This window comes from Xenopus laevis, chromosome 5L (assembly GCF_017654675.1).
Source record: "Xenopus laevis strain J_2021 chromosome 5L, Xenopus_laevis_v10.1, whole genome shotgun sequence".
Lineage (NCBI taxonomy): Eukaryota > Metazoa > Chordata > Amphibia > Anura > Pipidae > Xenopus > Xenopus laevis.
Genome location: NC_054379.1, coordinates 112,225,357 through 112,253,185, shown reverse-complemented (window position 1 = coordinate 112,253,185; position 27,829 = coordinate 112,225,357). Strand labels below are relative to the sequence as shown.

Genomic DNA, 27,829 nt, shown 5'->3' with positions numbered 1-27,829 from the left:
AAGTTTGAAGTCCTGGATCATTGCTGCTATTGACAAGCTGAAACTTTAGGCTGGTGCATTAAGTTCAGTATATAAAATATCCAATGGAAAAAATCCAGTAGCACACCGGTAGTATTGAAAAAATCTTCAGTGTTTTATTAGCCCATACATACACACAATAGGGCAACGTTTCGGGCCAAACTGGACCCTTTATCAAGCCTAATGTGATTACTTTTTTGAGAAACATATATAGTGTCATAAGGGTGTGGTTACATCAATTTCCTCCTTTCTACAATTCCATTGGTTAGTATAATTAACTCTTAATGTGTCGACACTCATAGAAAAAGTGAGTCCATATTTCTTCTTCTCTTCTCTTTTAAGGTTATTAACTGATCTACAATGAATACTGAGTGCTGCTTGCGTAACGTGCACAAAGGTATGAGTCTTATGATTGGACTGGGTACCCAGTGCAATATTAATCGTGACAGCGCCTCAGGTAAAATGAGATCAGTTTTTCACTAGTAGATTTATATATTTTTAACACTGTCTAGCAACAGACTGAATATGGACTCACTTTTTCTATGAGTGTCGACACATTAAGAGTTAATTATACTAACCAATGGAATTGTAGAAAGGAGGAAATTGATGTAACCACACCCTTATGACACTATATATGTTTCTCAAAAAAGTAATCACATTAGGCTTGATAAAGGGTCCAGTTGGGCCCGAAACATTGCCCTATTGTGTGTATGTATGGGCTAATAAAACACTGAAGATTTTTTCAATACTACCGGTGTGCTACTGGATTTTTTCCATTGGATGTGAAACTTGACCCAGCTTGCAGGCAAAGGTCCTCCAGTCTAGCACCCGGACCTACACAGGTGAATATAAGAGGGTAGAGCACTCCTAAATACTTGTTACAGTACATAAAATATGGCATTTTTAGCCATATTCATTTTGAGGGTTTAGTTCTCCTTTAACACCATCATTTTATGCCATAGTTTTTATGATGTAACTCATTCAATCAATGGTTAACACTTAAATGGAAAGATATGAATTTTTTCATTTTGTGGAACATATATGTCTTTCCTCATAGTAGAAACAGATAACAGTTTGCCGAGAATGTTTGATGTTTGAAACTATAAACAGAATACATGTTATATTTACCTGTTGTTGTTGTAATCGGTGGTTGTGGTGCTGTCCAAAAAAACATAAAACAGGAATTCATATATGTGTTATGAAATCTAAATATCCCACTACAATGAATCTTAAAGATACAGCAGCATTCCTCTTCAACTGTCATTTTTCTGTCTTTTTATGTTAATGACACCTGTTTGTTCTAATTTATTAAAAGCATCACGTGATAAATATGCATCAATACAAGGCCTGTCTGGGGTCATCATATTTTACCAGTATGGTACCTGACTTCTATGATAGTGATGCTGTCCCATCAAGATCTACCGCTGCAACTAAATTTCTGAAACTAATTGGACCTGACCCTTATCAGAGTAATTCATATGTAAAAGGTTCTTCTCACTAACTTGGGCTTTCACCACTGCCTACTGTCTAACACATCTTCACTCACACACTACTCCCACCCAAGGCTCTTGACACACATCCACCCTTCTCCGTGAGAAATATCCAAAAGAAAGAATATTGCTACTTCCCGTTATACAAACTAGAACAGGAGTCTTACCCAGTTACAGAAATACAACTGGCTCTCGCACACCCAATTAATTAATGCGATGTCTGGTGCTCAGTGGTAGAGGTTTAGGCCACCTCACAAATCATTCAAGTAGAAAATATCCACGGCACACAGGCTGCTGCAAGCAAGGAACCCCTTGCACGTTTATTACGGAAGTGAGCAACGTTTCGGGGTCACGCCCCTTTGTCAAAGGGGTGTGACCCTGAAACGTTGCTCACTTCCGTAATAAAAGTGCAAGTGGTTCCTTGCTTGCAGCAGCCTGTGTGCCGTGGATATTTTTTACCCAGTTACAGGACATTACATAACCTGGTAGAGCTACTCCAGTGCATTAACTGGGACTAGATGCCATAGCTTGGGGACTCAATAATCCCCTAAAATATCCAATCAGATTAAAGGAATTCTCTGCTGCACAGGTGGTACAATATGTAAATATAGTTTCATGTGCCATGATTTACCAGTGCAGTAGCCTTTGACAAAAGAAATGTCATCAATGGCAATATCAAAAGGACTGTCTTCTTGACGTAGCACGCCTTCAAAAATGATCTGCCATAAAAAAAGAAGTACCAGATAAAATGTAATGCAAGTTGTTATAAAAACACATTAAGCTACAGTTCTTTTCTTAATAATTGAAATACATCAAGTATTTTTATCATGTATCTTTAGGGCAATGGCACAAAGGGTGATTCTTTATCAAAACTCTGTGGGTAACAGGTCAGGTGGTTGTTGCTTAGTCATCCACAGGTCCAATAGATTGTCATTAAATGCAATGGGGAGCAGTTTCCAGATGTTTTGTCATATGCCTGTGGAATTATTTAAAGCCTGGACGGCATAAAGGCTGGAATCATGCCATTGCCTCTAAAGCGATAGTGTCACCCTTTATCTAAAACTTCTGTACAGCTTCAAAGTAAGAGGCAATAGGCTCATAAGGATGTATTTGCAAACCATTTATGTGCCCAAAGCTGCTGCTATCAGAAGTATAAAGTGTCTGTACAGATGGTAATACTCTCTGGTTTGTTGAATATGTTGGATGAATATGGATGCCTCACTCTGTTTATGGCCTCACTACATCTGCATTTATAATATGACTGTTGTTGTCCATAAATCATTCAAATCAAAAACTGTCTTACCTGTATTTTTTCATTGTTGCGCAGTTCAATTTGATGGAAATGCCATACGTCCCCACCATCTTCATTAAACGAGGCAACATTTTCTAATCCATATTTTGTCAAAACAAAGACATTCAACTCTGATTCCTCCAAAGCTCCATACATGTGGTACCAGAAACTGAGGCAGTTTGGTCCTTGTACCTCACATTCAGTACTCTCTAGCCATGCTCTGTCATCCCACTGTGTATCACGCCCATCAACATAAAGGTAGTATCCATCTGAAAGAGAAACAGTATTTTATTTCATAAGTGATCAAGTTCTTTGGCAGAGAAAAAATGGATGGGGTATGTATTGATTATTGAATGTGAAATGGTAAATTTAATAGGCGGTGTCTACAATCCCCCTTTTTGACTTCTGTTACTCCTACTGGGAATACAACATCTCACAGAGCAGTTGGGGCTAAGAATATAGTAAAATCATAATACTCAGGATATGTAATATCGGAAATAAACTCATAATTAAAACTATTTACCCAGACTATTTATTTTGCAAATATAATTATATTAAATATATGAGCATATTTCCTTTATTTTGTTATGTCATATTATTAGCGAAAATATACCACCAAAATGGTAAATAGTGTAAATATAAGACTTTTTAAGAACTTTTAAACTCCATTTCATATTGTTAAGTCACTTTTGCCCAAGTGCAGAGATGATTATATAATCACAGACAGAAAGTTAGGAAAATGTTTGCAAGGTGTGTACGGATGCAGCAATCAAAATGAAAGGCATCCCAGGTATTGGGCTTGCAATTTAAGGTAGTCATACTGCTAATAATCAAAGGTTTTCAGCCCCAGCAAATGGGTCCTACATATAACATAGAGATCACATTTAAAATAGTGTCTGCAACTCATTATTATAGGAGCAAGTTCTGACACATATTTAAGTGCAACAAGGAGAAGGTATGCATACCACCACTGTGATCTGATGATGGTCCTGTTGAGTCAGATGGAGTTGGACCATACCAACGTATCCAGTCTAAATTGTGTAGTTTTGACTGTTGCCACCCACAATAGTCCATTCCAAATGAGCATGTGTAGTCACAGGGATCAATAGGAGCTGAAATACATAGGTGTTATGCAATTTGCATAAATATATGAGATGCAATGTACATTGTCTTTAACAAATTGTTTCCCATACAACAAGTGGTACAAAAAAAATCCAAACACTATAAAATGGGCAAAATATAAGAACAATGTTTTGATAACAGCCCAATTATAGTTTGGCTTAAATTACCTCTGTTCTACATTGCCCTCTTACTTTTAATGTTAAACTATCCTGCTCGTTTTATTAAAATTAAAATATTAACATTTCTAACCATGGGCCAGATGTTTTTTTCCCCATGGATTTCAAATAATTTTTTAGGCCAGATTAAATTCAGTGAGAAAAAGTTTCATAGTTTATCATGCAAAAACTTTGTTTGGTTTGGTGTAAGGTTAGTAAAAATTAGTAACAATTTGTGTCTACTTTTTTTTGATATAGGACCTGTAATGACAGGTCACAAACAAACTAGATGGGTGACTCAAAATTGAACAGTATTAAATATGTTTACCAGAGTATTGCCATGCGAATGCTTGTATCTTTAAGGTGGTAGTAAAGAAAAGCTTCAGACGGCTGGGCTGCCTGTTATGGATGCATAGTTGGCCAAAGGGATATAAAGGAGTAATTCGCATGTCTCTACCTATGATGCCTTATGGGAGAATTAAAACTGTAATTTTTGGTGTCTAGGCGGTGCTGTGTGTATGGCATGAGACAAGCAAATACCTTCTGATTTCAGAAGGCTTCACTTTGCATGTAATTGCTTGTGAAGGGTTTTTTGGCTCCTTTTAGTCCTTCTCACCCTGACCAGGTTTGGTTTCCCATGTTATTGGTTTGAATGAAACATTCTTGTGACCACTAAAAGGTTTGAGCATTTTTTAGCCAAAAGCAACCTGTCATTGTCATTACATGTTGTTTCCATTCAAGCAAACATTTCAAAAACATGCCTGACTATCCATTACAACATGCATTCAGAAACACTAAGTAAGTATGGTTTAGAAGCCCAACATTGGTAAAATATTATTATCATTATGTTTAATATTGTACATGGCTCAAATTACATACATTTTTATAACACATTGACAAATCAACACAATGCTTTTTGCACTAGTTTTACCCAAACCCCAAGAGTATGTACCTGTAGGGGTTGTAGTTCTTATAGTTACGGGCTTAGCAGAAGGTTCTGTGAAATAAAGAGAAAAGAGCAGACTTTGAGGCAAAATTCTATTCAGGTGGAGGATTGCATATAGGGATATGCTACCTTTTTTATAAATAGATACATGAGATAATAAAAATGTTTTTGCCCCCCTCAAAAATAGTCAAAATAGTTGGTCAAAAAGGAGATTATTTCGTGTATTTAAAGAACAGGAGAGAATTCCAGTGAAATGATTAATAGAATTTGCAGATATTTGATGGGGCCCATACTCAAGAAAACAGTGCAACAGGAATAATCTATATGCCATTGTGTAAGCATATCTTATAACATGCTTTGCTGAATCAATTTTACCATTTCAATCTGTTGCTGGGGAACAAAGTAAAAATAGGAATGCTCTTGTAAATTTCTAAACTTTATTTTCAAATTTAGTTGGAAACTAGCGATGAGTTGTGAAGTAGTGAAATCATGACTCTAGCAATTGCAAAATTGTGACAGAGGCTTAGAAGGACAACGTGCAAAGCCCCCAAAAATGGCACACAGGTTACCAGACCATGTGATGTATCTTAAGCTAAACAGCTAATTGACCTGCAATTATTAGAAATGTACTTGTGTTTTTTGAACAATCTTGTAACTTATAGCAGAGTAGCTATGTCTATACTTCCCAAAATACATACCAACTGGTACGCAAATAATCAAATTCTTTATAAACAAAAATACCATACATGCAGCAAGTCCAGTTGTATTTTAATATGCTGGAAATATCAACAAAATACTAATCATTATAATATCCACCAAAAGAAGAATGTTTAAAGCTATGTATATATTGCATTCCACCGACTAATGGCTACATTATTTTTTTTTGCATTTCAAAAACTGACTACATGAATTTTATATATAATAGATACGCCTCATACTTTTTTATTGTATAAGGTCTATAGCATCATTTTATTGGCTAATCATTCTGAGCTCATTCTTTAAATTAACATACTTATATCTAGGGTTCTGATATGTTACTGGAAACTTTGGTACATGCTTCAAAGTAACTGGAAGAATATTGGAAGAATCAGAGAAGATAGTCTATGGACACTATGGCCATCTTCAAAGATCCTCACTGCTGTTAAGCAAAGCAGGCTTAAAGTTCACTATACACTCAAATTTTTATTTAGCATTATGCAAACTATACTGGGTTATCTAATTCAGTATCGTTTTATGGTACAGGTATGGGATCTGTTATCTGGATACCTGTTATCCAGTATGCTCAGAATTACGGAAAGGCCGTCTCCCGTAGACTCCATTTTATCCACATAAACAAAAGGATTCTATATTTTTCTGCAATAATGAAACGGTACCTTGTAATTGATCCAAACTAAAATCGAATCAATCCTTATTGGAAGCAAAACCACCCTATTGGATGTATTTAATGTTTACATGATTTATGTAAAGTAGACCTAAAGTATGAAGATCAAAATTTCTGAAATATCAGTTATCTGGAAAATCTAAGGTCCTGAGCATTCTGGATAACAGGTCCCATACCTATATCTAGCTGTACAGACTCCGACAAAGCCTAGGGAAATGACCCAGCTATGGATACTCACTGACCTGTTTGGCTAGAGATTCCCTTAAAGTAGACCTGTCACCCAGACATAAAAAGCTGTATAATAAAAGTCCTTTTCAAATTAAACACAATCTAAATTCTCTTTTTTATTAAAGCATTCATAGCTGTTGTAAACTAATTTAAAAAGCTCAGTTGTCAAATATTGGCTGCCTCTCCTCTATGCCTTAGGCATAGAGGGGGGCAAGCAATTACTTTCCTTTCCATTCAGCACTTCCTAGATATCACCGCTTTCCCCACATTCCCCCAGTTGTCTTAACCATTTAATTGTATAACCAGTGTATGGGGATGGACATCAGGTTCCCCATTCTGGTGCACAAACAAGATTCTGAGATGATACAAGGCTTGTATTAATAACAGTGTCCACAAAATGGCTCATGCCTGCCTTCTAGAATTCTGAGTTCCCAGACTGATGGAAACAAGATTCAAATCATTTATACAGTGTAATTAAAGTTCATTTTGCTTGACTAACATGATGAAATAGGATTTGGAATAATTTTTTTGGGTGACGGGTCCCCTTAAAAGACATCATATCACACTCCTTAAACTGAGGTGACCTTCTGATAAAGAAGAATGCAACGAGTAACCCAAGCAACTTAGGCAAGATTAATATTGCACATTAAGCCAATAAAACCTTCCCAGAAGATAAATAAAAAAAAAACAGATACAAAAATATTCTAATCTTATTATTTCAATGAAGGGACCATGAGAAATGAAATTATAGTGCTCCTTTCAATAATAATTGGTAAAAAGGACAAGTGGACATTTATATCTAAATATTAATGCAGGGAGAGGCTACTTTCACCAGTTAGTGGTGCTGTTGTGCATGCTCGTAACTGTAAATTGTACTCATAGTAGATATTCACCATTTCCTGGGTAACACCCTAATGAACCATTTTGGACTTTGCATATTTCATCTTCGGCACATGATGTCTCATTGCAAACCATGTTGTTATTTCCTTGACATTCACACTTTCTCTCGCAGTCCTTCTCTAGGAATGAATCCCCTTTCTAGTGTAAATGAAAAATACCAAATTGATTATTTAAATTGAAACTAAAAATGAGTGCAGATACCGGTATAAAACAAAACAAGAAGTAAAATGACAGTATAAGCTCAGATAGCAGCCACTTACATTATAATACTTGTCATCATACAAACAGCCGCAGTTGGATGCATCAACACAGATATCACCGCTGATGACGTGTCCTGGATTACATTCACAGCCTTCCATGCATGGTTTGTTGCATTTCTCTGGAGCATAAGGGTCAACACATGTAGCAGGACATGCAGTCATACAGCCATTATAGGTGGTATTGGGTGGGCATGTGGAGAGTTCTAATAAGACAATATATATAATCAATACTTGATATTGTTTTAAAAACAGCATTCATTAACAATAGGCAGGACTAGACCACATTCAATAACAGCTTAAGTTGTGTTAATGTTTCATGGTTAAACATACCACAGGAAGTAATGTTTCTCCAGCCAGGAATAGTAATTCCTTCTTGTTGACAGGCATCTGCATAGACTTCAAGTGCACTACATAAAACTTTCTTGTCTCCATCCAGGGCACAAAGATCAAATACACAGGTTTCAAAGTAGTTGGCAGGATCAACTGCAGAATGACATATACTGAAAATGCTGTTTATACTTGTTAACAGCCCACAATAAGCATCGCTTTGGTACACCTGTTCTTTCTCTGGCGGACATATTCTAGGAGGAGCTACTGTAGGACTACTAGAGCAGAATGGATCTTCTTCATCATATACCAACCAACTATTCCCCAATTCATTGGAGTTCTGAGCTTGCTGTCCATTTGGCATCAGGAATTCATCTTGTTGCTGGCCGTTAAAGTTACCACACATTCCACATAGTTGGTTGGAATATGTATCTGGAATTTTCACTTCCACCGAATGATCAGTGTCATAAGACACCTGGAGTTTGAAGTCTGTCTCCAAAGCAATGTATCTTCCACTTTTTCTTACAGTTATGGAACCGCCCTTGAGAATTACGGGAAGTATGACCCATACTCCATCAACCTTGAGAACAGCATACAAAGCATATTGTATTAATTGTCATAAAAAATAACACAAACTCAGATTTAAAAAGTACAATATTCAACTACTGCATTCTCAGCATAAACCAAATATGGCCTGTATTAAAAATATATACCAATATATACTACCATTGCTACTAAAAGTAAAATATGTTTATATTTTCTACTATTTGTTCTGACTTCTGAAACAAGTTAGCTGGTTAACACAAATGAAGGAGAACTGACTTCTGCCACATTGTTTTGGCTCAGAACCAGGAGTCGAGGTAGAGAAAATAAAGCGTTAAACAAATACCGCTTTCAAGTGCAAGTACGTTTACAACTAATGTTAAAATTATTTCAAATTGACTTTTTTATTATGCAAAAACTGTTTTTCAGTGGAAATGTTAAAAAAAAACCAACAAAAACAATGTTTTTGCTTAGACAAAGGAAAGATCTTTTTAGATTTACTCCTTTAATTAATTGCACTTTTATGCAACTAAAAGTTATATCTTATAAAACAAGTAGAAGTCATTTCTAACACAAAGTCAATGTTTATCAAGATCATGTGAACTGGCCTTACTACATAAGGTCTTTAAAAAACATGCACATAAGAGATGTTCCTTACCAAAACACGAGATGTTTCTTTCCTTACGATCTGTATTCTGTAGCCATAGACTTCCACAATAACCTTTTGCACGAATGTTACTGAAGGATTTCCTCGATGCTCGTTCTTTGCCTCGACATTAAAAGATGGCAGGTTAGATGAATTGGAGCAAAGCTTTGAGAGTGTATAGGTGCAGAGACCCATAAAACGGTGCACCGGCCTGTCAAAGCTGTTGTAGTGAGGATCATTATTGACCCTGCAGATGCCATATTTATAATGAATGCAGTCAGAAACATTATTTATTGTAGCACAATATTGGTTACTGTCACACGTTGCAGCATTACAGACTAAAGCACTTCCTGGTGAGGGGCATCTGCATTTTGTGGAGCAGTCATCGTTCCAGAATTCAGAGCCTACTGGATAGTAATTATTTCCATCCCAACAACCACACTGGAGGCTTGGAACACACTTGTCATTGTATAGGACATATCCTGGGTCACAGAAACATCCCTCAACACAGGGGAGATCACATTTGGATGGTGCTCCTGGATTGACACAAGTGGCTGGACATGCTGTGCTGCAGATCTCATAATGACTGTTGGGAAGGCAATCAATTGCTATAATGACAAAAACAATATACAAATTAATAATGATGTAAACAATCAAAGCATGTCTCTAAATAGATTAATAAAACCACAAACCACTTTGGAGAAGATATATGCAGGAAACACCATCACCAATCAGAAATTGGTGCAAGTCACGCATTCATTTGGTCATAAGCATGTGTATGTACAACTATATTTTTTAAACACGTATTTTGTCACCCTAGTGACTAGTAGACCCATAGGACCTGAAAAATATCAAATCTGTGGGAAAAAAGTGGCCAAAAACTGTTGTTTTTTTTTTATAGGAACCTTCTAGTCTTGGGAAGGTAAATAGAATTAAAATTGTCCTTCTACTTTATATTCGTACAGTAAATGATGCTTTACTTACGACAGAAAGTGTCATTCCTCCATGGCTGTATGGTTACTCCCTGAGATTGGCAGGCCACTGCATAGGATTGAAGACTGTCACATAGGGAGGCCTGGTCCAGGTTTAATTCACACAAATCATATGCGCAGCTATTGAAGTAAGCTACAGGATCTATCACATTGTGACAATCTTTGAATGGTCCATTTGGATTAGTGATAATTCCACAAAAGTTGTTACTACCAATAACAATTTTTTCATCATCAGAACAGTTTGGGATAACTTCTGTGGCAGGGGGACAGCTGTTAAGTTTGAAAAATATTTTTGTTATTTTGGATAGGGGAAATGCAACATATATAAAATGTACAAAAATGCAACATATACACATCTATTATAGAGCAGCAAATGTTATATTTTTCTGTGATATTTATATATTATTAGTTTAAAAAACACTACATGATTCCCACATGCTAGAACAATAGTATTATGTTATTTGACAATAATTAAGGTGCAATTTACTATGACCTCGGACAGAAGTGCAAAAGAGAGCTTGTCTGTCCAGAGTGTCCAGAGTGTGTCTATTCTCTGCAACTCGCCCCTTGAAAAAAAATTGATGTGAGGTGCAGAGGGCAGCTTTGCTGGACACAAGGCAGCCCTGTCCTTCACCATAAGTAAAGAGTAATTATGTTACATAGTTACATAGTTACATAGTTACATAGTTAAATTGGGTTGAAAAAAGACAAAGTCCATCAAATTCAACCCCTCCAAATGAAAACCCAGTATCCATAAACACACCCCTCCCTACTTTTAATTAAAATTCTATATACCCATACCTATACTAACTATAGAGTTTAGTATCACAATAGCCTTTGATATTATGTCTGTCCAAAAAATCATCCAAGCCATTCTTAAAGGCATTAACTGAATCAGCCATCACAACATCCCCCGGCAGTGCATTCCACAACCTCACTGTCCTGAGTTGGTTACTTAACAATTCATTTTTGTTTGTTTGAAACAGTGAAGTGGTGTGCTAAACTCTAACACCACATACAACAGAAATTAATTTGAATTATCTAAGGAGGCAAATCAATTCTGATGAACGGCATATTTAAAAGGCAAAAGACTTGATTAAAGCTGTTTTTTCCTTACTATCAGTATTTGTATCTGTTTTGAACAGATATTTTAGCTGAATCCAAATCTTGCCAGACACATTGGGATTAAAGGAAAACTATACCCCCAAAATGAATACTTAGCCAACAGATAGTTTATATCATATTAAGTGGCCTATTAAATAATTTTACCAAACTGGAATATATATTTAAGTACATATTGCTCTTTTACATATTATATCTTGAGCCACAATTTTGTGATGTTCTGTGTGCTGCCTCAGAGATCACCTGACCAGAGATAATGCAAGTCTAACTGTAACAGTATGGAAGCTAAAGGCAAAACCTTGTCAATTATTGGCTCATCACGTGACCTAACATGTATGTGTGCCCTTGGTTTGTGCCCTTTAGGATTGCCCAATTGCACAGACAACTAAAAAAAGTCAGAAATGATTTATTTAGATAAAGCAGTGTTTTACATATGGGCTGTTTAATGCAATATATTTTTATAGAGACCTACATTTTTCTGGGGTTTAGTTTTCCTTTAAGCTGAATCCTGAACACAACCCTTGAGTCTGTGCAGTTTTATAATCCTTCGGTTGACTAACCTTGTGTCGTTTTCCACCTGCCAGCTGTTACCAAGGTCAACTGGATCTTTCTCCAATTGTCCACTTGGGTTCAAAAAGTCATCAGTTTCATTTCCATTGAAGTTTCCACATAGACCACATACTTGATTAGAGTAGGTGTCATAAAGCTTCACTTCCGCTCTGTGATTTCCATCAAATAGCACGCTCAGGCCAAAGCTTGTTGTAACCATTACATGATGTCCACTATAGGAGATTTTAACTTCTGGGGGAAGTGTAGTTGGAAGAATCACAGACTTTCCATCTACCTGTAATGGCAATTAAACAAAAACAAATAACATTATATGATGATCATGGGATTAAATCTACAGAATTTAAAATCACCTAATCCAGAAAAACAACATGCCAGTTGATATAAAATCCAAGCAAATTTGCCCAGGGACATGAAAAATGTCAATAGTATGATTTTCTCTTTTCCTGAAGCCCTAATGTTACGTTTTCTCCCTCCTTTGAATCTCACCTTAACCTCTCTGTTCTGCTCCAGGGTGATCCTATATCCATGCACATCAACATTTACATATCGCACATAAGAGACACGAGTGTTTCCTGGCCAATATTCATTTTTTGCTTCCACATTGAAGTCTACCAGGTTTTTATCAAATTGGCACAGCTTAGATAGTGTATAGGTACAGATTCCCATAAAATCAAAGACCCTTTTATCAAAGCTGTAATAATGGGGGTCTCCTGTCACCACACAGGAACCTATAGAAAACAAAAACAGTTATTTAAACATGAACATGAAGATTTAGATCTCAGTCAACAACTTTTGTTTTCTTTTTTTTGTCATTATGACTCAATGAAAAGCATTTTGAGAGAAGAGAACCTATATTTATTTCATAAATCTCAAAAGATTTGTAAGGCCAATTAAAATTATATTTAAGATTGCTATGTGCATATACTTTGTTAAAATCCTCTGTGGGTATCAGGACTGCACATATTAAATACAATTTTCTCTAGCACCACCACATAAATCTTTTTATACAATCTGGGACTATGTCTGCTTAGCACAATACTAAATGCACATGGCACAGGCATATGGTTAGGTACCAAGTTAAGCACATTAAGGTCTCTGGTTGCAGCTTTGCGTGTCTGAAAATGCCCTACTCAATGCAGTTGTGCCTTTATGATCAACTTTGAAAAAGCAGTTGCTAAAAAATGTTTTATTATGTTTACTTTCATAATGCACATTATTTCCACTGGATATACAGTAGAACAGGTCAAAGTACAAATGCAATTTAAAAAGCCTATGATTCGCTGTACAACTTCTTATCTGTTCTGACCCAACCAGGATAATGTTACATGCAATAGTGAAAACCTAAACTCATAACATTCAGTGATGAGCCATCTCAGTCTTATTCAATTTAAATTACCTGAAGATGGTGGTGGTTTCACTGTAGTTGTGGTGGTAGTAGTAGTGGTGATGGTAGTGGTAGAAGATCCTAAAAAATGATGATTAATATAAAATGTTAAAATTAACAATAGATTGCATGTAGTATGGTTTATATTCACCAATTTTGGAAGTACCTGAATGCAGACGTATAACTGATTTATTACTGATATTTAATTGTATTAGTATGGGGACCACCATCAAAGCATGACAGTATTACCAATAAAATAAAGAGGTAAGAGAGAATGCTCCAGAGACCAGCAATGCATCTGCTAATGGGGAACTTTCACCATTAGCCAATTTTCTGTAAAAGATGGAATCATCTGCAGTAGCAGATAAAAGTGGTCATTTTTATAGACCCACAAACAAAAGTGCAAGGGCACTTATCACATTGTGCTCATTCAAGGAGTCTGGGGTCTGGCAGTAGATGAAAAATCTGGTGCGAGGTACGGAGAGAAGCGTTGGCAGACACAAGGCAGCCCTCTCTTTCCTTACTGCCCAGTAAAGGGCCTTTTTGCAGCCTGCACCTGCAGGTGCCCACTAACTTGGGAGTCTGAATGACATGCTAGGGGATGGTCAGGAGTTGTGAACACCTATGCGTCTTCTAGTGCCTGTCTCATGAAAATCAGCTGAATACAGCCATCCTCTCTGGGTGAGATAAAATAACAGCTGAAGGGCCTCTGGTAGGAAAAAGCTTTATGTAATTCAGATCTCTCAAATCGACAAAGCTTCATGCTTTGATGGTGGTCCCCTCTTTTTTCACAAATATTTTTTAATCTAAACTTGAATGCAATTATGCACCATTAACTAACTAGTACAGCATTTTGTGCGGAAATTGCCTGGCATACAATTCTGCAAGTCTTTATTTAAAGTAGTACACCAAATTGGAAAAGATCACACATACCCACAATATCAGTGGTAAATGAGGTCTCATATCATGTATTGTAGCACTTATGTATGGCAGGTAAGTAGCATCCTGGTCCAAACCACTTAGTGTATGAAGATGAAATTCAGAGCCACTTGGCCTAAAGTGAATTACTTTTCTCAATCCTATGTCAAACTCTTTCACCCCAAAGTGATTATGATAAAATATTTATTTAACATACTTGATTTATTTGTTAAAGGGCATAATGCAAATAATGTTTAGTTATCTGTTATCTACTGAATATATATATATATATATATATATATATATATATATATATATATATATATATTTATGTTTAGTTATCTACTGAAACATATATATAAACATATATATATGGTACAGGTCTTTAGACTTCTAATCTGTTCTGGCCATATGCAAAGCTGAAAATCTTAACTCAAAGGGGCAGATTCACTAAGCTCGAGTGAATGATTCGAATGAAAAAAATTCTAATTTCGAAGTATTTTTTTGGTACTTCGACCATCGAATTGGTTAAATTCGTTCGAATTCGAACGAAATCGAACGAATCGAACGAAAAATCGTTCGACTATTCGACCATTCGATAGTCGAAGTACTTTCCCTTTAAAAAAAACTTCACCCCCTACTTCGGCAGGTAAAACCTACCGAAGTCACTGTTAGCCTATGGGGAAGGTCCCCATAGGTTTGCTAACCTTTTTTTGATCGAAGGATTTTCCTTCGATCGTTGGATTAAAATCCTTCGAATCGTTCGATTCGAAGGATTTAATCGATCGAAGGATTAGCGCTAAATCCTTCGACTTCGATATTCGAAGTCGAAGGTTTTCAATTCGAGGGTCGAATTTCGAAGTATTTTTAACTTCGAAATTCGACCCTTAATGAATCTGCCCCAAAGTGTTCAGTAATGAGCCGTCTCAGTGTTTTTCATTTTCATTTATTTACCTGGTGGTATCATTGTGCATGTAAAGGGTGTAGCACTAGCAGTGGGGGTGTTGGTAGTAGTTGGAGTGGTAAAACCTTTAAGAAAAAAATATGATTTAATTAAATATTTAAATGAATGACAGATTGCTTATATATATATATATATATATATATATATATATATATATATATATATATATATATATATATATATATATATATATATATATATATATATACTAGGCAGAAGTACTTGAATTCAAATGCATAACTGATTTATTGTTGATATTTAATTGTAGTACCAATAAAGAGACCAGCAATGCATCTGCTGTTGAGGAGCTGTCACTATTAGTCACTTTTTCTGTAAAAGATGGAATAATCTGCAATAGCAGGTAAAAGGGGTCATTTATGTAGACACCCAAACAGAAGTACAAGAGCAGTAATGGGTACAAAAGCTCCTCACTAATGTTCATTCAAAGAGCACATTTGTCTGTGGTCTAGCTGCACTTTGCACAATATGCCCAATAAAAAAATTGGTGTGAGAGCACAGAACCAGCAGGCACAAAGCAGCCCTCCATGCCCATACTGCCCACACTATGGTACAGGGCCCTCTTGCTGCCTGTGCCTGCAGGAACTACCTAGCTTGTGAGTCTGAATGATGTGTGAGTTAGGGGATAGGTAGGGTAGTGAGTAGGGAGCATCTATGTGCCTGCCTGCCCTTACTCAATGCAGACATCTACACTGTGTCCCTGGCACCAATGGGGATACATAAATGGAGATAAAACAGGAAGGACATCCCTGGTTTAAGTAATTTAGATCCCTGAATTGGGTGCCCAATGCTTCATGCGTTGATGATACACACCTCTTTTTCCACAATTGTATTTCAAGCTAAAATTAGAATAAAAACTGGATTACCTGAGCAATATCCAGGAGAAATGAAGATATCATCCACAGCAACATCACTACGGTAATCATTTCCTCTTACCCCTTCTAGGATAATCTGTAAATTTAAAAAAAAAAGGTTACTTGTACATATAATTACTCTGCCCCAAAATTTAATTGATTACTGATGCCCAATGGCTCAAAAAGAACATTTTATGGCTGATAAGTGTCTTTATGTTATATAATTCCCCAAAGCAAAAAACTGCCAGAAATTAAACTAGGTTCTTAAAGTTCCAGCTATTAATCCTTTAAGTACCACGAAATGTAGATATACTGTGCCTGCATAAAAATGACATATTTTGCCAGCAACATAGATTTGGGTTTGCTCTTTTATCTTTGCTGTACATTTGGCAAACATTGTACAAATCAAGAGAGCTGACTGCAGCACCAAAAGGGTTAAATGACAATATTTAACATTTAACATTATGGGAACTGTTTAGCCATCTACATTACCATTAATCAACGCACCACCTTAGTGCCCTAAAAAACTATTTCAAGGATGACATAGTATATTCAAGTATATTATCAAATTAAAATCTAAAATTCAGATACAAAAATCATATGAAATACTCAGTATGACTTTTCTAGCGTATAATTTATACCTCACCTGAACATTTCTCATGTCAGCCACTTGAATGTCTGCAGGCAACCATGTATCCTCTTGATGGCCAGTTAATTTCCACACCAATTCTTCTATCCCATTCCTTACAACATATACATTTAATTCCATTGTTTGCGCTACCCCATACATGTGATACCAAAAACTTAGGCAATGGTGACCTCCAGAATTGCAAATAGGAGAGAGGAGGCGTGCTTTTTGTCCAGCACTGGTGGAACGTCCATCAATGTATATGTAGAAACCATCTATAGATTAAAAGAAAGACAAATGCCTCCTTATATATACATAAGATATGGTCATTCTGTTGTCAGTTATAGTATGAATACGTGTAAAATTACGATCAGATAAATTAAAAGAAAGTACTTGTATTCTTTCATACCAACGCCAGAACATTACTATATAAAATGCATTTGATCTATATAAATGTATATATTAAACAATTATTCTAACTATATATGTAGTAGACTATGTACCCATAGCAGATTTACTCTGCATCAGGTGTTTTACTGAAATTTACGATGAAACAAAACAATATAAAACAAAGCTCTGTTTTCAGAAATAGACATACTTCTGGTTGTATGATCATATGAAGGTCCACTGTTAGGTGTAGGTGTTGATCCTTTGTGACGAATCCAGTCAAAATCATCGAGTTTAGACTGAGTCCAAGAACAGAAATCAGCATCAAAATCACAAGTCCAGGGACAGGATGGAACAGGAGTTGGTGTCGGTGCTGCAATCATTGATAGAAGAAATTGATGGAAATTATTAATTAAATTAGTAATTATAATCAAAAACATTGTAGAAACTGCAACATCTATGGTGTTTCATACAGTAATATAAATAATTCCTAGGGCTGTACAAGTGTTTAACCATAGACATAGCCAGTTCAAATATAATAATATACCACGATTATGAATTGTTTCACAGTACAGTATAAACTGAAGGTGTTACAAAAAGGCATCATACAATTCCTTTGGACAGGTAAGACAGAGATTTTCAAATACTTCAAAGCATGAACTGAATATTATTGCTAAATTAATAAAATATGTTGTTTAATAAAATAACAGACACATCTAGCAAGTTGAAAATCTTAGGGTAATGTAAAAAATATATTAAAAGTAGTTAATGGTGAAAACAGGCACAATGTGAGCAACTGTTTTGTTTGTGTGATCAATTTTAACTTTGTGCAAATTGAAAAGAGACATTTTGGGGGCAGATTTATCAAGGGTCGAAGTGAATTAGAGGGAATTTTCTAAGTTAAATAATTCGAAATTCAAAGTAATTTTTGGATACTTCGACCATCGAATAAGATACTACGATTTTGATTGAAGTAAAATAGTTTGAATATTCGACCATTCGATAATCGAAGTACTGTCTCTTTAAAAAACCTTCAACTTCAATACTTCGCCAAATTAAACCTGCCGAAGTGCTACGTTAGCCTATGGGGACCTTCTAAAGCAGTTTTCTAAGTTTTTTGAAGTCAAAGAAAAATCGTTCGATCGATGGATGAAATCCTTCGAATCATTTGATTTTACCTCGACCGCAAAACAGTCAAATTCGGTGAAAAAAACGTCGATGTAAAGCCATTCAATGGTCGAATTTCGAAATATTTATCACTTCGAAATTCGACCCTTGATAAATCTACCCCTTTGTGTAAAAAAAACAAGATGTGCCAGTGCATTATGCCCTTTAAAATATTGAAGAATGTGCTTGAAAAAGTTGAGGTTTCGACTCATTTATTTAAAATTTCTTCAAAAACCATCCTCCAGCTTCCTCCTTTCCCAGACTGTGCAGGGGAGCCCAGATGTAGCACAATTTTTAACCCAGAGTGAAACCAGTTCTATATAGTATTCATTATTGTTTATAAATTAAGATATTTGTCTCCTTTAATGTAGCATTTGTGACCCCGAAAATGTATTTAGTTACCCATCCACCAGAATAGAAAAGATTTTTCATTCTATAGGTTGCACCTGTGTCTAGTGCACTAAAAAACACGTGGCACCTTCAAATATGCCTTTAAAATTCTGTATGAAAAGTTAAAATTCCCAGTTTAATCACCGAGTCTTATAAAGCCACAAGTTTATTCCTATTTCAGCAATCTTTTTTCCACTTATGACTTTTATTACATTTCAGCATTTGTGCATTATATCACTTCTCAGACTTCATTAGATATTTATTGGCAAAATGACTATGATGACTAATAATGGAGAGTCTGAGTGTTGACAAATATACGTGAATATAATGGGACATCCAACTAGAAATCATATTTTCACCAAAATCACAGCCCCTTTTATGTTCAAGATAAACAAACATATTGCAGATCACTGCAGGTGAAAATGGTTTCAAAACCAGGTCACCAAAAAGCCCAGAATATTTGACTTACCACAGATGGTGTCCTTTCTCCAGTCTCCGAGTTGTACCCCTGCACTTTCACAAGCACCAGCATAAGCCTCCAGAGCATTGCAAAACTGCTCCAAACTACCTCCTGCAGCACACAGGTCATAGACACAGCTCTGAAAATACAGCTGGGGAAGGACAAAAAAGTGACAGGCCGCGAATGGTCCATTACTTGATATTACCAACTTGCACTGCTCCTCATAATGCTTCTCATCAACAGGATCACATGGCGGGGGATCAACAGTGTTGGGATCACAGCTACAACAACACAGAAAGATACTATAAACATAAATAGTTCTCTTTTATAAATATAACAATCAAGAAAAAAGGACTGCACACTTTACATAAAAAAGTCAAAAATCAGGGGAAACAATACAATAGCAGGTAAAAAAGGCAGGCTGTTTTATAAATATATCTTTATATATATGGTAAGACCTCAGTACATGCAATATATGATGTGCCACTATCTTGTGTGTATATTTTCACTTCTTTATAGCTTACCTGAGCACTTAAATGATTCAGCTAACAGTCATTATAAAACTAATTTGGTCAATGTCGGTATCAAGCAATTTCCTGGCAAATATATTTGGGTGCAGAAAAGCTTTCTGTACTCACCTCCAGTTATCATCAGGGACACGCCAGCTGTTTCCAAATTCATTTGGATTCTGAGCCAGGTAACCATCAGGCTTTAGGAAATCATCCAAGTAATTGCCATTATAAGTGCCGCAAAGACCACAGAGCTGTCCTTTGAAATTTTCATTCACTTTTACAATTAGTTCATGGTCACCGTTAAATTTCACCTCAAGTCCAAAGTCGGTTTTCACTATGACATAACCATTTAGGGTTATTGAGATGCCTGGTATTGAGGTATAAGGTAAAGAAACTTGTACTCCGTTGACCTGTTAAAACACAGCAGAAATATTATAATATCTTAAAATTTGGGGGCATAAACAATATTAGTAAGTAACTCATGCTCGGTTTTTTTTTTTTAATTTATTGAAGAGCTGACTAACCTTAACCGCAATAGAAAAAGAGCATCTGATTTATCACCCCTTACCTCAACAATTTTGTTCTTTCCTAGAATGATATGATGGTTGCCAATTCTAACAGCTACAGAATTTAAAACTGTCCAGCTCGGGCTTCCTCTGTGTTCATTTCTTGCTGTGACCGAGAAGTACTCAGATGTATTCTTGCACGTTTCTACCACTGTGTAATTGCAAGATCCTTGGAAATCATACAGTTTTCCGTCAAAGGTTATATAGTGCGGATCACCATAAATGTGGCAGATGTTACTGTCTGCTGGGTAACATCCAAGAACTCCATTCTGAACTTTACATGCAAAATCTGGCCCACAAGAATCATTCGTACAATAAACCTGATTGTTTCCAATGCATGTGCACCGGCCTACACATTCTGCTTGCCAAAACATTTCATTTTTCTGTAAAAGGAAGGACAAACATCAAATCAGAAATAGAAAGGAAGAGATGTACCTATCTTTAAAATCTATTTAAATTTTCAGATGTACATGTAAATGCAGACTGTAGGAAACAGCCGGGTCCTGTCTGTACACCTTATCTAGAGTGTTCGATCCACAAAATCCCATTCATGTGTACCATTTGGTCCCCACCTAATGCCTTTTAGTGTACACAGTTGTGAAGACAATATACTCTAAAATTATGTGTATATAATATATATGTGTATATATTATATATATATATATATATATATATATTATATATATATATATATATATATATAAACTTCCAAATGAGTATCCGCACTCCAAGGCAAATAACTTCAGCAAAGGGAGGGGTGCACGGTAATTATGTATACACCAATTATTCTCAGACCAGCACTCCCTGTTATAAAAACCAATTACTTTATTGTGTATATATATATATATATATATATATATATATATATATATATATATATACACAAGAGCCATGAATATCCTGTAAATTATATCTTTAAAAACTGTGCTTAGTGATGTCATTGTTTTTAATTGTAGCTTAGTGATGTCATTTCTGTCAAATGCCTCACTGAAATAAATAAAGTAACCCCTGTTGCAAATTATGAGGATATTAGAAGTCACCTCGGTAACTTATAATATCTTTATATTTTGCATTAGGGGGTACTTTATTCACTATATATATATATATATATATGAATTATTTATAATAATGTGAGAAATGTATTCTACTTATTTTAATCTATGACTATATATTTTCGCTACCAGCATAACCAGTGCTATTCCTGAATACAATGCCACATATTAAAAGAGAATGAAGGATCATAAATCCAAACAATTAGACTATTCCTGTTGTTTATTTAGGTATAGAGATTCACTGAAATTACACACTCACATCTTACTTCATAACAATAAACTAAGCTCTTACAAATAGTGATTGCCTGTTCTACACAAAAAAGGCGCTCTAGCATTGTAATGATCTAGCTGAGCGTATTTATCAATAAAATAAATTGCCATTGTATGGAATTGAAGTTACACTAAATATGAATCATACAATGAGTAATTCGTGCCCACCTCATAGTATGTGCCATCATAAGAACATCCACAGTCACTGACAGGAATACATGAACTCCCACTAAGAACAAAGCCTTCATCACAATCACAGGCCTCAATGCATGGTTTGTTACAGTGGTCAGATGCATTCTGGTTTAGGCATGTGCTAGGGCAAGCATTGGAGCATTCATTGTAATGACTGTTAATCGGGCAATCACGAGCTAAAAAAAAAAACACACATTCATTAACAAAGATCCTACTGCATCCATTGTTATTAGTAATATATTACAATATTTATATTAGCACAGAGTCGTGTTAAGGAATATTTATAAGAGATCTACAGTTCACTTCATTTACCTACCAGCAGAATTGTAGGATGTTCTAGCTCTACAAAAGTCTGTGTGCTTAAAGTTATTACAGATACCGTAACTTTTTGTATTGCCCTAATTGTTGTACTAGTATAACGGCAGAACTGTGTTCTAGCTAACAATGTAATATGGGACCATTACAGGTGGAATAATCTTAAAAAAACTCACAGGAAAAACAAACAATCCTCTGAATACTCACGGCAAAAGGTTGAATTTCGCCACTTAATTTTGACTCCAACGCTCTGGCATGCAGCAGCATAGGATTCTAAAGCAGTGCATAGAACATCATCACCAAGAATACAGAGGTCAAATACGCAACTTTCAAAGAAAGGATCAGGATTGATGACTGAATGACAAACTTGGAATGGACTTTCTTTGCTTTTTAGGATTCCACAGAAAGCATCACTTTTATATGATTCTTCTATTTCTGGAGGGCATGGTGGGGGTGGAGGCACAGGTGTGCACGTTGGGTCATCATCATCTACCTTCCAACTATTCCCAAACTGATTGGTATCCGGGGCTTGTTGTCCATTGGGCATAAGATACTCATCATTGTAGTCATTATTCAGATTTCCACACATGCCACATGTCTGATTAAAATAAATTGTTGGAACCTTCACCTCTACAGTATGATCTGTATCATAAGACACGGTGAGTAAGAAGTCTGTCTCTACAAGGATATATGTCCCACTTCTTGTCACTGTCAGTGTTCCATTTCGCAAGATGATAGGTAGAGTCCTCCAGATTCCATTTAGCTGTGGCAAAAAAAAAAAAAAAACTTTAAAAAAAAAACATTTTCTACAGAAGAAAAAAAAATCTATATTTAAAAAAAGAGCAAAACTCTTACTTACCAAAACCCGATCTGGCTCATGTTTAACAATTGTTATGTGATAACCGTAGACTTCTACCATTACTTTCTGCACGTAACTCACTGTTGGATTCCCACGATGCTCGTTCTTTGCTTCAACGTTAAAATAGGGTAGCGAAGAGGAGTTGGAACAAAGCTTAGCCAGAGTGTAGGTGCATATCCCCATGAAATGATGTGTCATTTTATCAAAAGTGTAATAGTGGGGATCACCATAAATGATGCATTCACCGAATGTAAACTCAGAGCATTCAGGAACTCCATTTACTACGCCACAAAAGTTCTTTGGTGGACAACTGTCAGATCTACAGACTACATCACTTGCTGGTGCTAGACATTGACATTGTGTAGTACATGTGTTATCGGTCCAGAATTCAGAGCCAACTGGATAATGTTTACCATCTACCCAACAGCCACACTGGTTACTTGGAACACACTTATTGTTGTATAGAACATATCCTGGGTCACAGACACATCCCTCTGAACATGGGAGATTGCAGTTTGATGGCGCTCCTGGATTAAGGCACGTGGCTGGACATGATGTGCCACATTGCTCATAATGGCTATTTGCAGGACACGACAGGGCTATAACAAAAAGAAAGGTATTATAAAAAAAAGTATATTCACATATTCAGATCAATAAGCTTAAAAAAGCAAACATAAAAAGAAAATAGAAAGATGGGTTTGTTTAAGATTAATAAATAAAATATATTTTCAGGCATTCATATAAATTAAATTGGTTGTCTTATGGTTATTTATAGAGTCCCTATTTTGCCACTTTAATGCCACTTTCCCAAAATAAGGGTGATAGATATAGATATAGTTCCTATGTTATTTACATTTAAATTATATGTATATACAGGTAGCTATATAACCATTCTTATATCATAGAAGATATTAATGCAGTTGCTGCTTTTTGCTTAAAGGCAAATCAGTAAGGTATTTTAGTTTTATCACCTCTAATAATAACTTACCTCCTTTACTCTAACAAGTGTTCCAGGGTTAATAAAATAAATAAAGACCTTATTGCAAATGGTAAACCAACCATGTGACACTAGGCCTCCTAGGACTCACCAGGAAACATGACATTCAGGGCCAACTCTCACAAGTCACAACAAGTACAATATATCTAGAATGCACTGAATACTATTGATGTTATATAGGTCAATATTCCCTCTAAGCTGTGTGTTTGTTCATGAGTCCAGAGCACTACAAAGTCTGGGGCTCACAGAGAATTTTGTGTGAAAAAACATTTTAGTACTACTCACCCAACCACTTCTTCTACAGTTTGTTTTGAAAAGAAAATGCAGAAGGAGCATTGAGGGAATTTTTCATGACTGGGGACTACTAGGGCCTGGGCCCACGTCGAGATTCTTTGGTGCTCTGACATGCAGTCAGAACTGGAACTAGGGACAGCCGCCCTTATCATTAATGATATCAAGCAAACCATGTATATTGCAAGAAGGCAATTATAGCTAAGCAACAGGAACACTTTAGGAAGAGATAAGGAGAGCTATGGGTCAAATCAATTAGACAATGCATCCTCTAATGCAAGGTTAGAAAAAATGTAACTGTATTAGACAAATTGAAAATGGTATTATTCAATTTTTGTGTCTAATGCCTTCTAACAATATAAAATAATTATACCCGTATCATGCAAGAGCCCATATTCTGGGATAACACTTTTTTTTTATCCTGATCCAAAGTCAGACTGTTTCCTGATTGCATAGGGAATGCAGGAGGCAACCCAAATGCCTAAACATATAGACAGGATAACGATGGCTTGATAAACAGTGAGTATCCCTTTAATTTAATTAATAGAATAGGCACATTACAATAATAAATACAAAGTACAGTTATATTAAATATTAAAAACTAAGGGGCAGATGTATCAAGGGTCGAATATCGAGGGTTAATTAACCCTCGATATTCAACTGCCGAATTAAAATCCTTCGACTTCGAATATCGAACTCGAAGGATTTTGCTCAATTAGTTTCTTCGACCCCCTAGTTCACCACCTAAAACCTACCGAGGACAATGTTAGCCTATGGGGAAGGTCCCCATAGGCTTGCTAACAATTTTCTGATCAAAGGAATAATCGTACGAAATCGAACGATTCGAAGGATTTTAATCCATCGATCGAAGGATTATCCTTTGATCAGAAAATTGTTAGCAAGTCTATGGGGACCTTCCCCATAGGCTAACATTGGCCTCGGTAGGTTTTAGGTGGCGAACTAGGGGGTCGAAGAAATTTTTAAAGAGACAGCACTTCGATTATCGAATGGTCGAATATTTGAACGATTTTTATTTCGAATCGTTCGATTCAAAGTCGAAGGTCCTAGTCGAAGGTCAAAGTAGCCAATTCGATGGTCGAAGTAGCCAAAAAAAAACATTCGAAAATCGAATTTTTTTTCCTTTATTTTCCTCTATTCCTTCACTCGAGCTTAGTGAATGGGCCCCTAAGTGTCAAAGAGACAGGAGGAGAGAGGAAGGATGTCCCTGCCCTGTAAAGCTGACAATCTATGGAGAAACCAGAATGAAATTTAAAGGCATCAAACTTACGGCAGAATGTAGCATTTCTCCAAGGTAGCACTATGGCACCTGCAGCTTGACATGCATCTGCATAAGCCTGAAGATGGCGGCAAAGAGTATTTGGATCCAGATGCAATGCACACATGTCATAATAACAGTTTAGAAAATAAGGCCTTGGATCTACAATTAGATGGCAGTGTTGGAATACCCCATCAAAGGGTAGCATAGTGCCACAGGACTGGTGACTCTCTATTTCCCTCTGTTCTTCTTCAGTGCATTGTGGGTCAAATTTAGAGGCCAGGGAACAGCTTGAAAGAGAAAAAAGTAATATTCCATTATCATAGAAGTAATATAACATTATCAAATGAAATTAACAATTGTGTTCAAGTTGTATAGATTATGGCAACTGTAGCATGGAACATCACCATTTTTTTTACAGTTATTAGGAAATTAGGATATTTAATTGATAAATGCTGAATTTCTGGTCACTAGTTTTAGCAAAAAATATTAAATACCTTGAGTTGTTCTGGACCTGCCAGCTGTTGCCATAGCTTTCAGAATTTGGCTCCTTAATACCATTAGGATTAAGAGTGTCATCTGATCTCTCTCCATTGAAATTTGAACAGATACCGCACACTTTGTCTTGATATGCTTTAGAAAGAGTAACTTCAACCCTGTGATCTCCATCATACTTCACCATCAGGCCAAAGTCTGTTATGACAGCAACATACTGGCCACTAAATCCAACTGATATACCAGGAGACAAGTTCAGTGGGAGCAGTTTTTCCTCTCCATTCAACTGAGAACAAAAGTAAATAAAATATTCAGCAATAAACTGTGAAAAACATTAATTATATTAAATACTACTCTCTAAGACAATGCTCTGCTTTCCCAATGCTTAATATTGTGTCAAGACCACAAAAAATAAAATATACAAAGCAACTGAGCTAATAACATCTGCTCCAAAGCATTGTGGGTTATCTAGAGGGGAGTTACAAGAATGATGAGAGGACTGGTTTCAATAATATTTGGAGCTTTTACACCACTGCTATTTTCCAAGGACCAAGAAGTTTTCTCTGCTGTTAGTTTTTAATAAATAATTTGATAAATGGCAGAATAGAACATTTATTGCTAAATATTTTTCCATTGAATAATTTGTAGACCTACAGTATATAACTTTAAAACCCAGTAGTATAAAGCAATACAACACCCCTATCACCCTTTGTCACCCCTATAAATTCTCATGATCCCATGGATCATAGTGGTATTCTGCTATGCAATGCAGGTACTTGATATTGTTCAGGGAAGTGAGACAGTATTAAATGACATTGATCATTATGGCAATAGTGTAACTAGCTGGTTCAGAATTAATCAGTTCACGTTTAATCCATAGTATTGTGCCGAAATAGGAATAGATCTCATCTTTCTATTTCAAAAAAGAGGCATACATTAACTACTGCCTAATTTGTAATCCTGACTGGATTGTTTCTGCATTACTGTTTTTACTCCTGTAGTTGTTTCACTTACCTTTACAACCTTTTTCTTTTCTAGAGTAATAATGTAGCCATGAACATCCACCATGACTTGGCTGACATAGGAAACTTGAGTGTTTCCCCCTCTGTACTCATGTGCAACTTCAACATTGAAATCTGTCAAACTGCTGTTGACTTCACAGAGCTTGGTGAGTGTGTAAGTGCAGTTCCCCATAAAAGTATGAGGATAGCCATCAAATGTAACAAAATGGGGATCTCCGTAGCCGATGCAAGTCCCTGTATAGAGAGTAATGGATTGGGATATCTTAGATAACTGTAAAACTGATTTAATCTCCAATTTCAGTTGTGAAACATACAATCCACATACAACATACCTGGTGGCTCTACAGGCGGGGTGGTGGAGTCTGGCACTGAAACGACAAAATATGGTGTCATATATAGAAATATGATTCAAGGAATTAAATAAGGATATATTTATCAAATGGTATTGACTTGCATGCCTTTAGCGTTTTCCCTATTAGTTCTAAGGTTTCACTATTGCATTAGCAGTTCAGCCATAGTTCAAAAATGATCTAGGGCATCAAGTAAATGTTTACTCCAATACTTGCTCTAATGAACCTTTAAGATGATCTTCCAAATTAAATAATTATTTACTCCAAATTTTACTCTCATTGCCATTCAGACTGCCTCCCCAATGACATGGCATGGAGCCCTTCAGCTTGGGAACAACTGCATTAGACCAAGGATGTCAGTGGCTGTTGCAAGCAGCAATTCAGTTACAGCAACAACTCTTTAAAGGAGTTATATCACCCCTTAAATGAAATACTTCTCAACAATTGAAAAGCAGCATTTGGGGAAATTTA

At 36.0% G+C, this 27,829-nt stretch overlaps 3 protein-coding genes across 3 annotated transcripts in view; all 3 read right to left on the bottom strand.

The window, feature by feature from the left end:
- Positions 1 to 11,373, bottom strand: part of LOC121393934 (IgGFc-binding protein-like) — a 51,064-nt gene extending 39,691 nt beyond the window's left edge. Inside the window, exons 1-11 of the mRNA XM_041563786.1 lie at positions 11,369 to 11,373; positions 10,292 to 10,569; positions 9,320 to 9,915; positions 8,122 to 8,698; positions 7,792 to 7,994; positions 7,525 to 7,669; positions 5,029 to 5,073; positions 3,765 to 3,911; positions 2,812 to 3,068; positions 2,140 to 2,227; positions 1,147 to 1,176 (exon numbers count right to left, since the gene is read on the bottom strand). Of these exons, the coding sequence (XP_041419720.1) occupies positions 1,147 to 1,176; positions 2,140 to 2,227; positions 2,812 to 3,068; positions 3,765 to 3,911; positions 5,029 to 5,073; positions 7,525 to 7,669; positions 7,792 to 7,994; positions 8,122 to 8,698; positions 9,320 to 9,915; positions 10,292 to 10,569; positions 11,369 to 11,373 (2,371 nt within the window). The remainder of the gene's footprint in view (positions 1 to 1,146; positions 1,177 to 2,139; positions 2,228 to 2,811; positions 3,069 to 3,764; positions 3,912 to 5,028; positions 5,074 to 7,524; positions 7,670 to 7,791; positions 7,995 to 8,121; positions 8,699 to 9,319; positions 9,916 to 10,291; positions 10,570 to 11,368) is intronic.
- A 544-nt stretch (positions 11,374 to 11,917) lies between these two features.
- Positions 11,918 to 13,968, bottom strand: LOC121393933 (alpha-tectorin-like). The gene is made up of 4 exons (XM_041563785.1): positions 13,950 to 13,968; positions 13,388 to 13,456; positions 12,478 to 12,719; positions 11,918 to 12,265 (listed from the first exon to the last, which is right to left on the bottom strand). Exons 1-4 carry the CDS (start codon positions 13,966 to 13,968, stop codon positions 11,918 to 11,920), a joined length of 678 nt encoding a protein of 225 aa, XP_041419719.1.
- A 2,705-nt stretch (positions 13,969 to 16,673) lies between these two features.
- LOC121393932 (IgGFc-binding protein-like) lies at positions 16,674 to 27,401 on the bottom strand. The gene is made up of 12 exons (XM_041563784.1): positions 27,341 to 27,401; positions 27,001 to 27,242; positions 25,989 to 26,272; positions 25,504 to 25,781; positions 22,928 to 23,526; positions 22,276 to 22,831; positions 21,730 to 21,929; positions 20,242 to 20,622; positions 19,800 to 20,083; positions 19,171 to 19,442; positions 17,356 to 17,517; positions 16,674 to 17,032 (listed from the first exon to the last, which is right to left on the bottom strand). Exons 1-12 carry the CDS (start codon positions 27,399 to 27,401, stop codon positions 16,713 to 16,715), a joined length of 3,639 nt encoding a protein of 1,212 aa, XP_041419718.1. The 3' UTR covers positions 16,674 to 16,712.
- Positions 27,402 to 27,829: the final 428 nt, after the last annotated feature.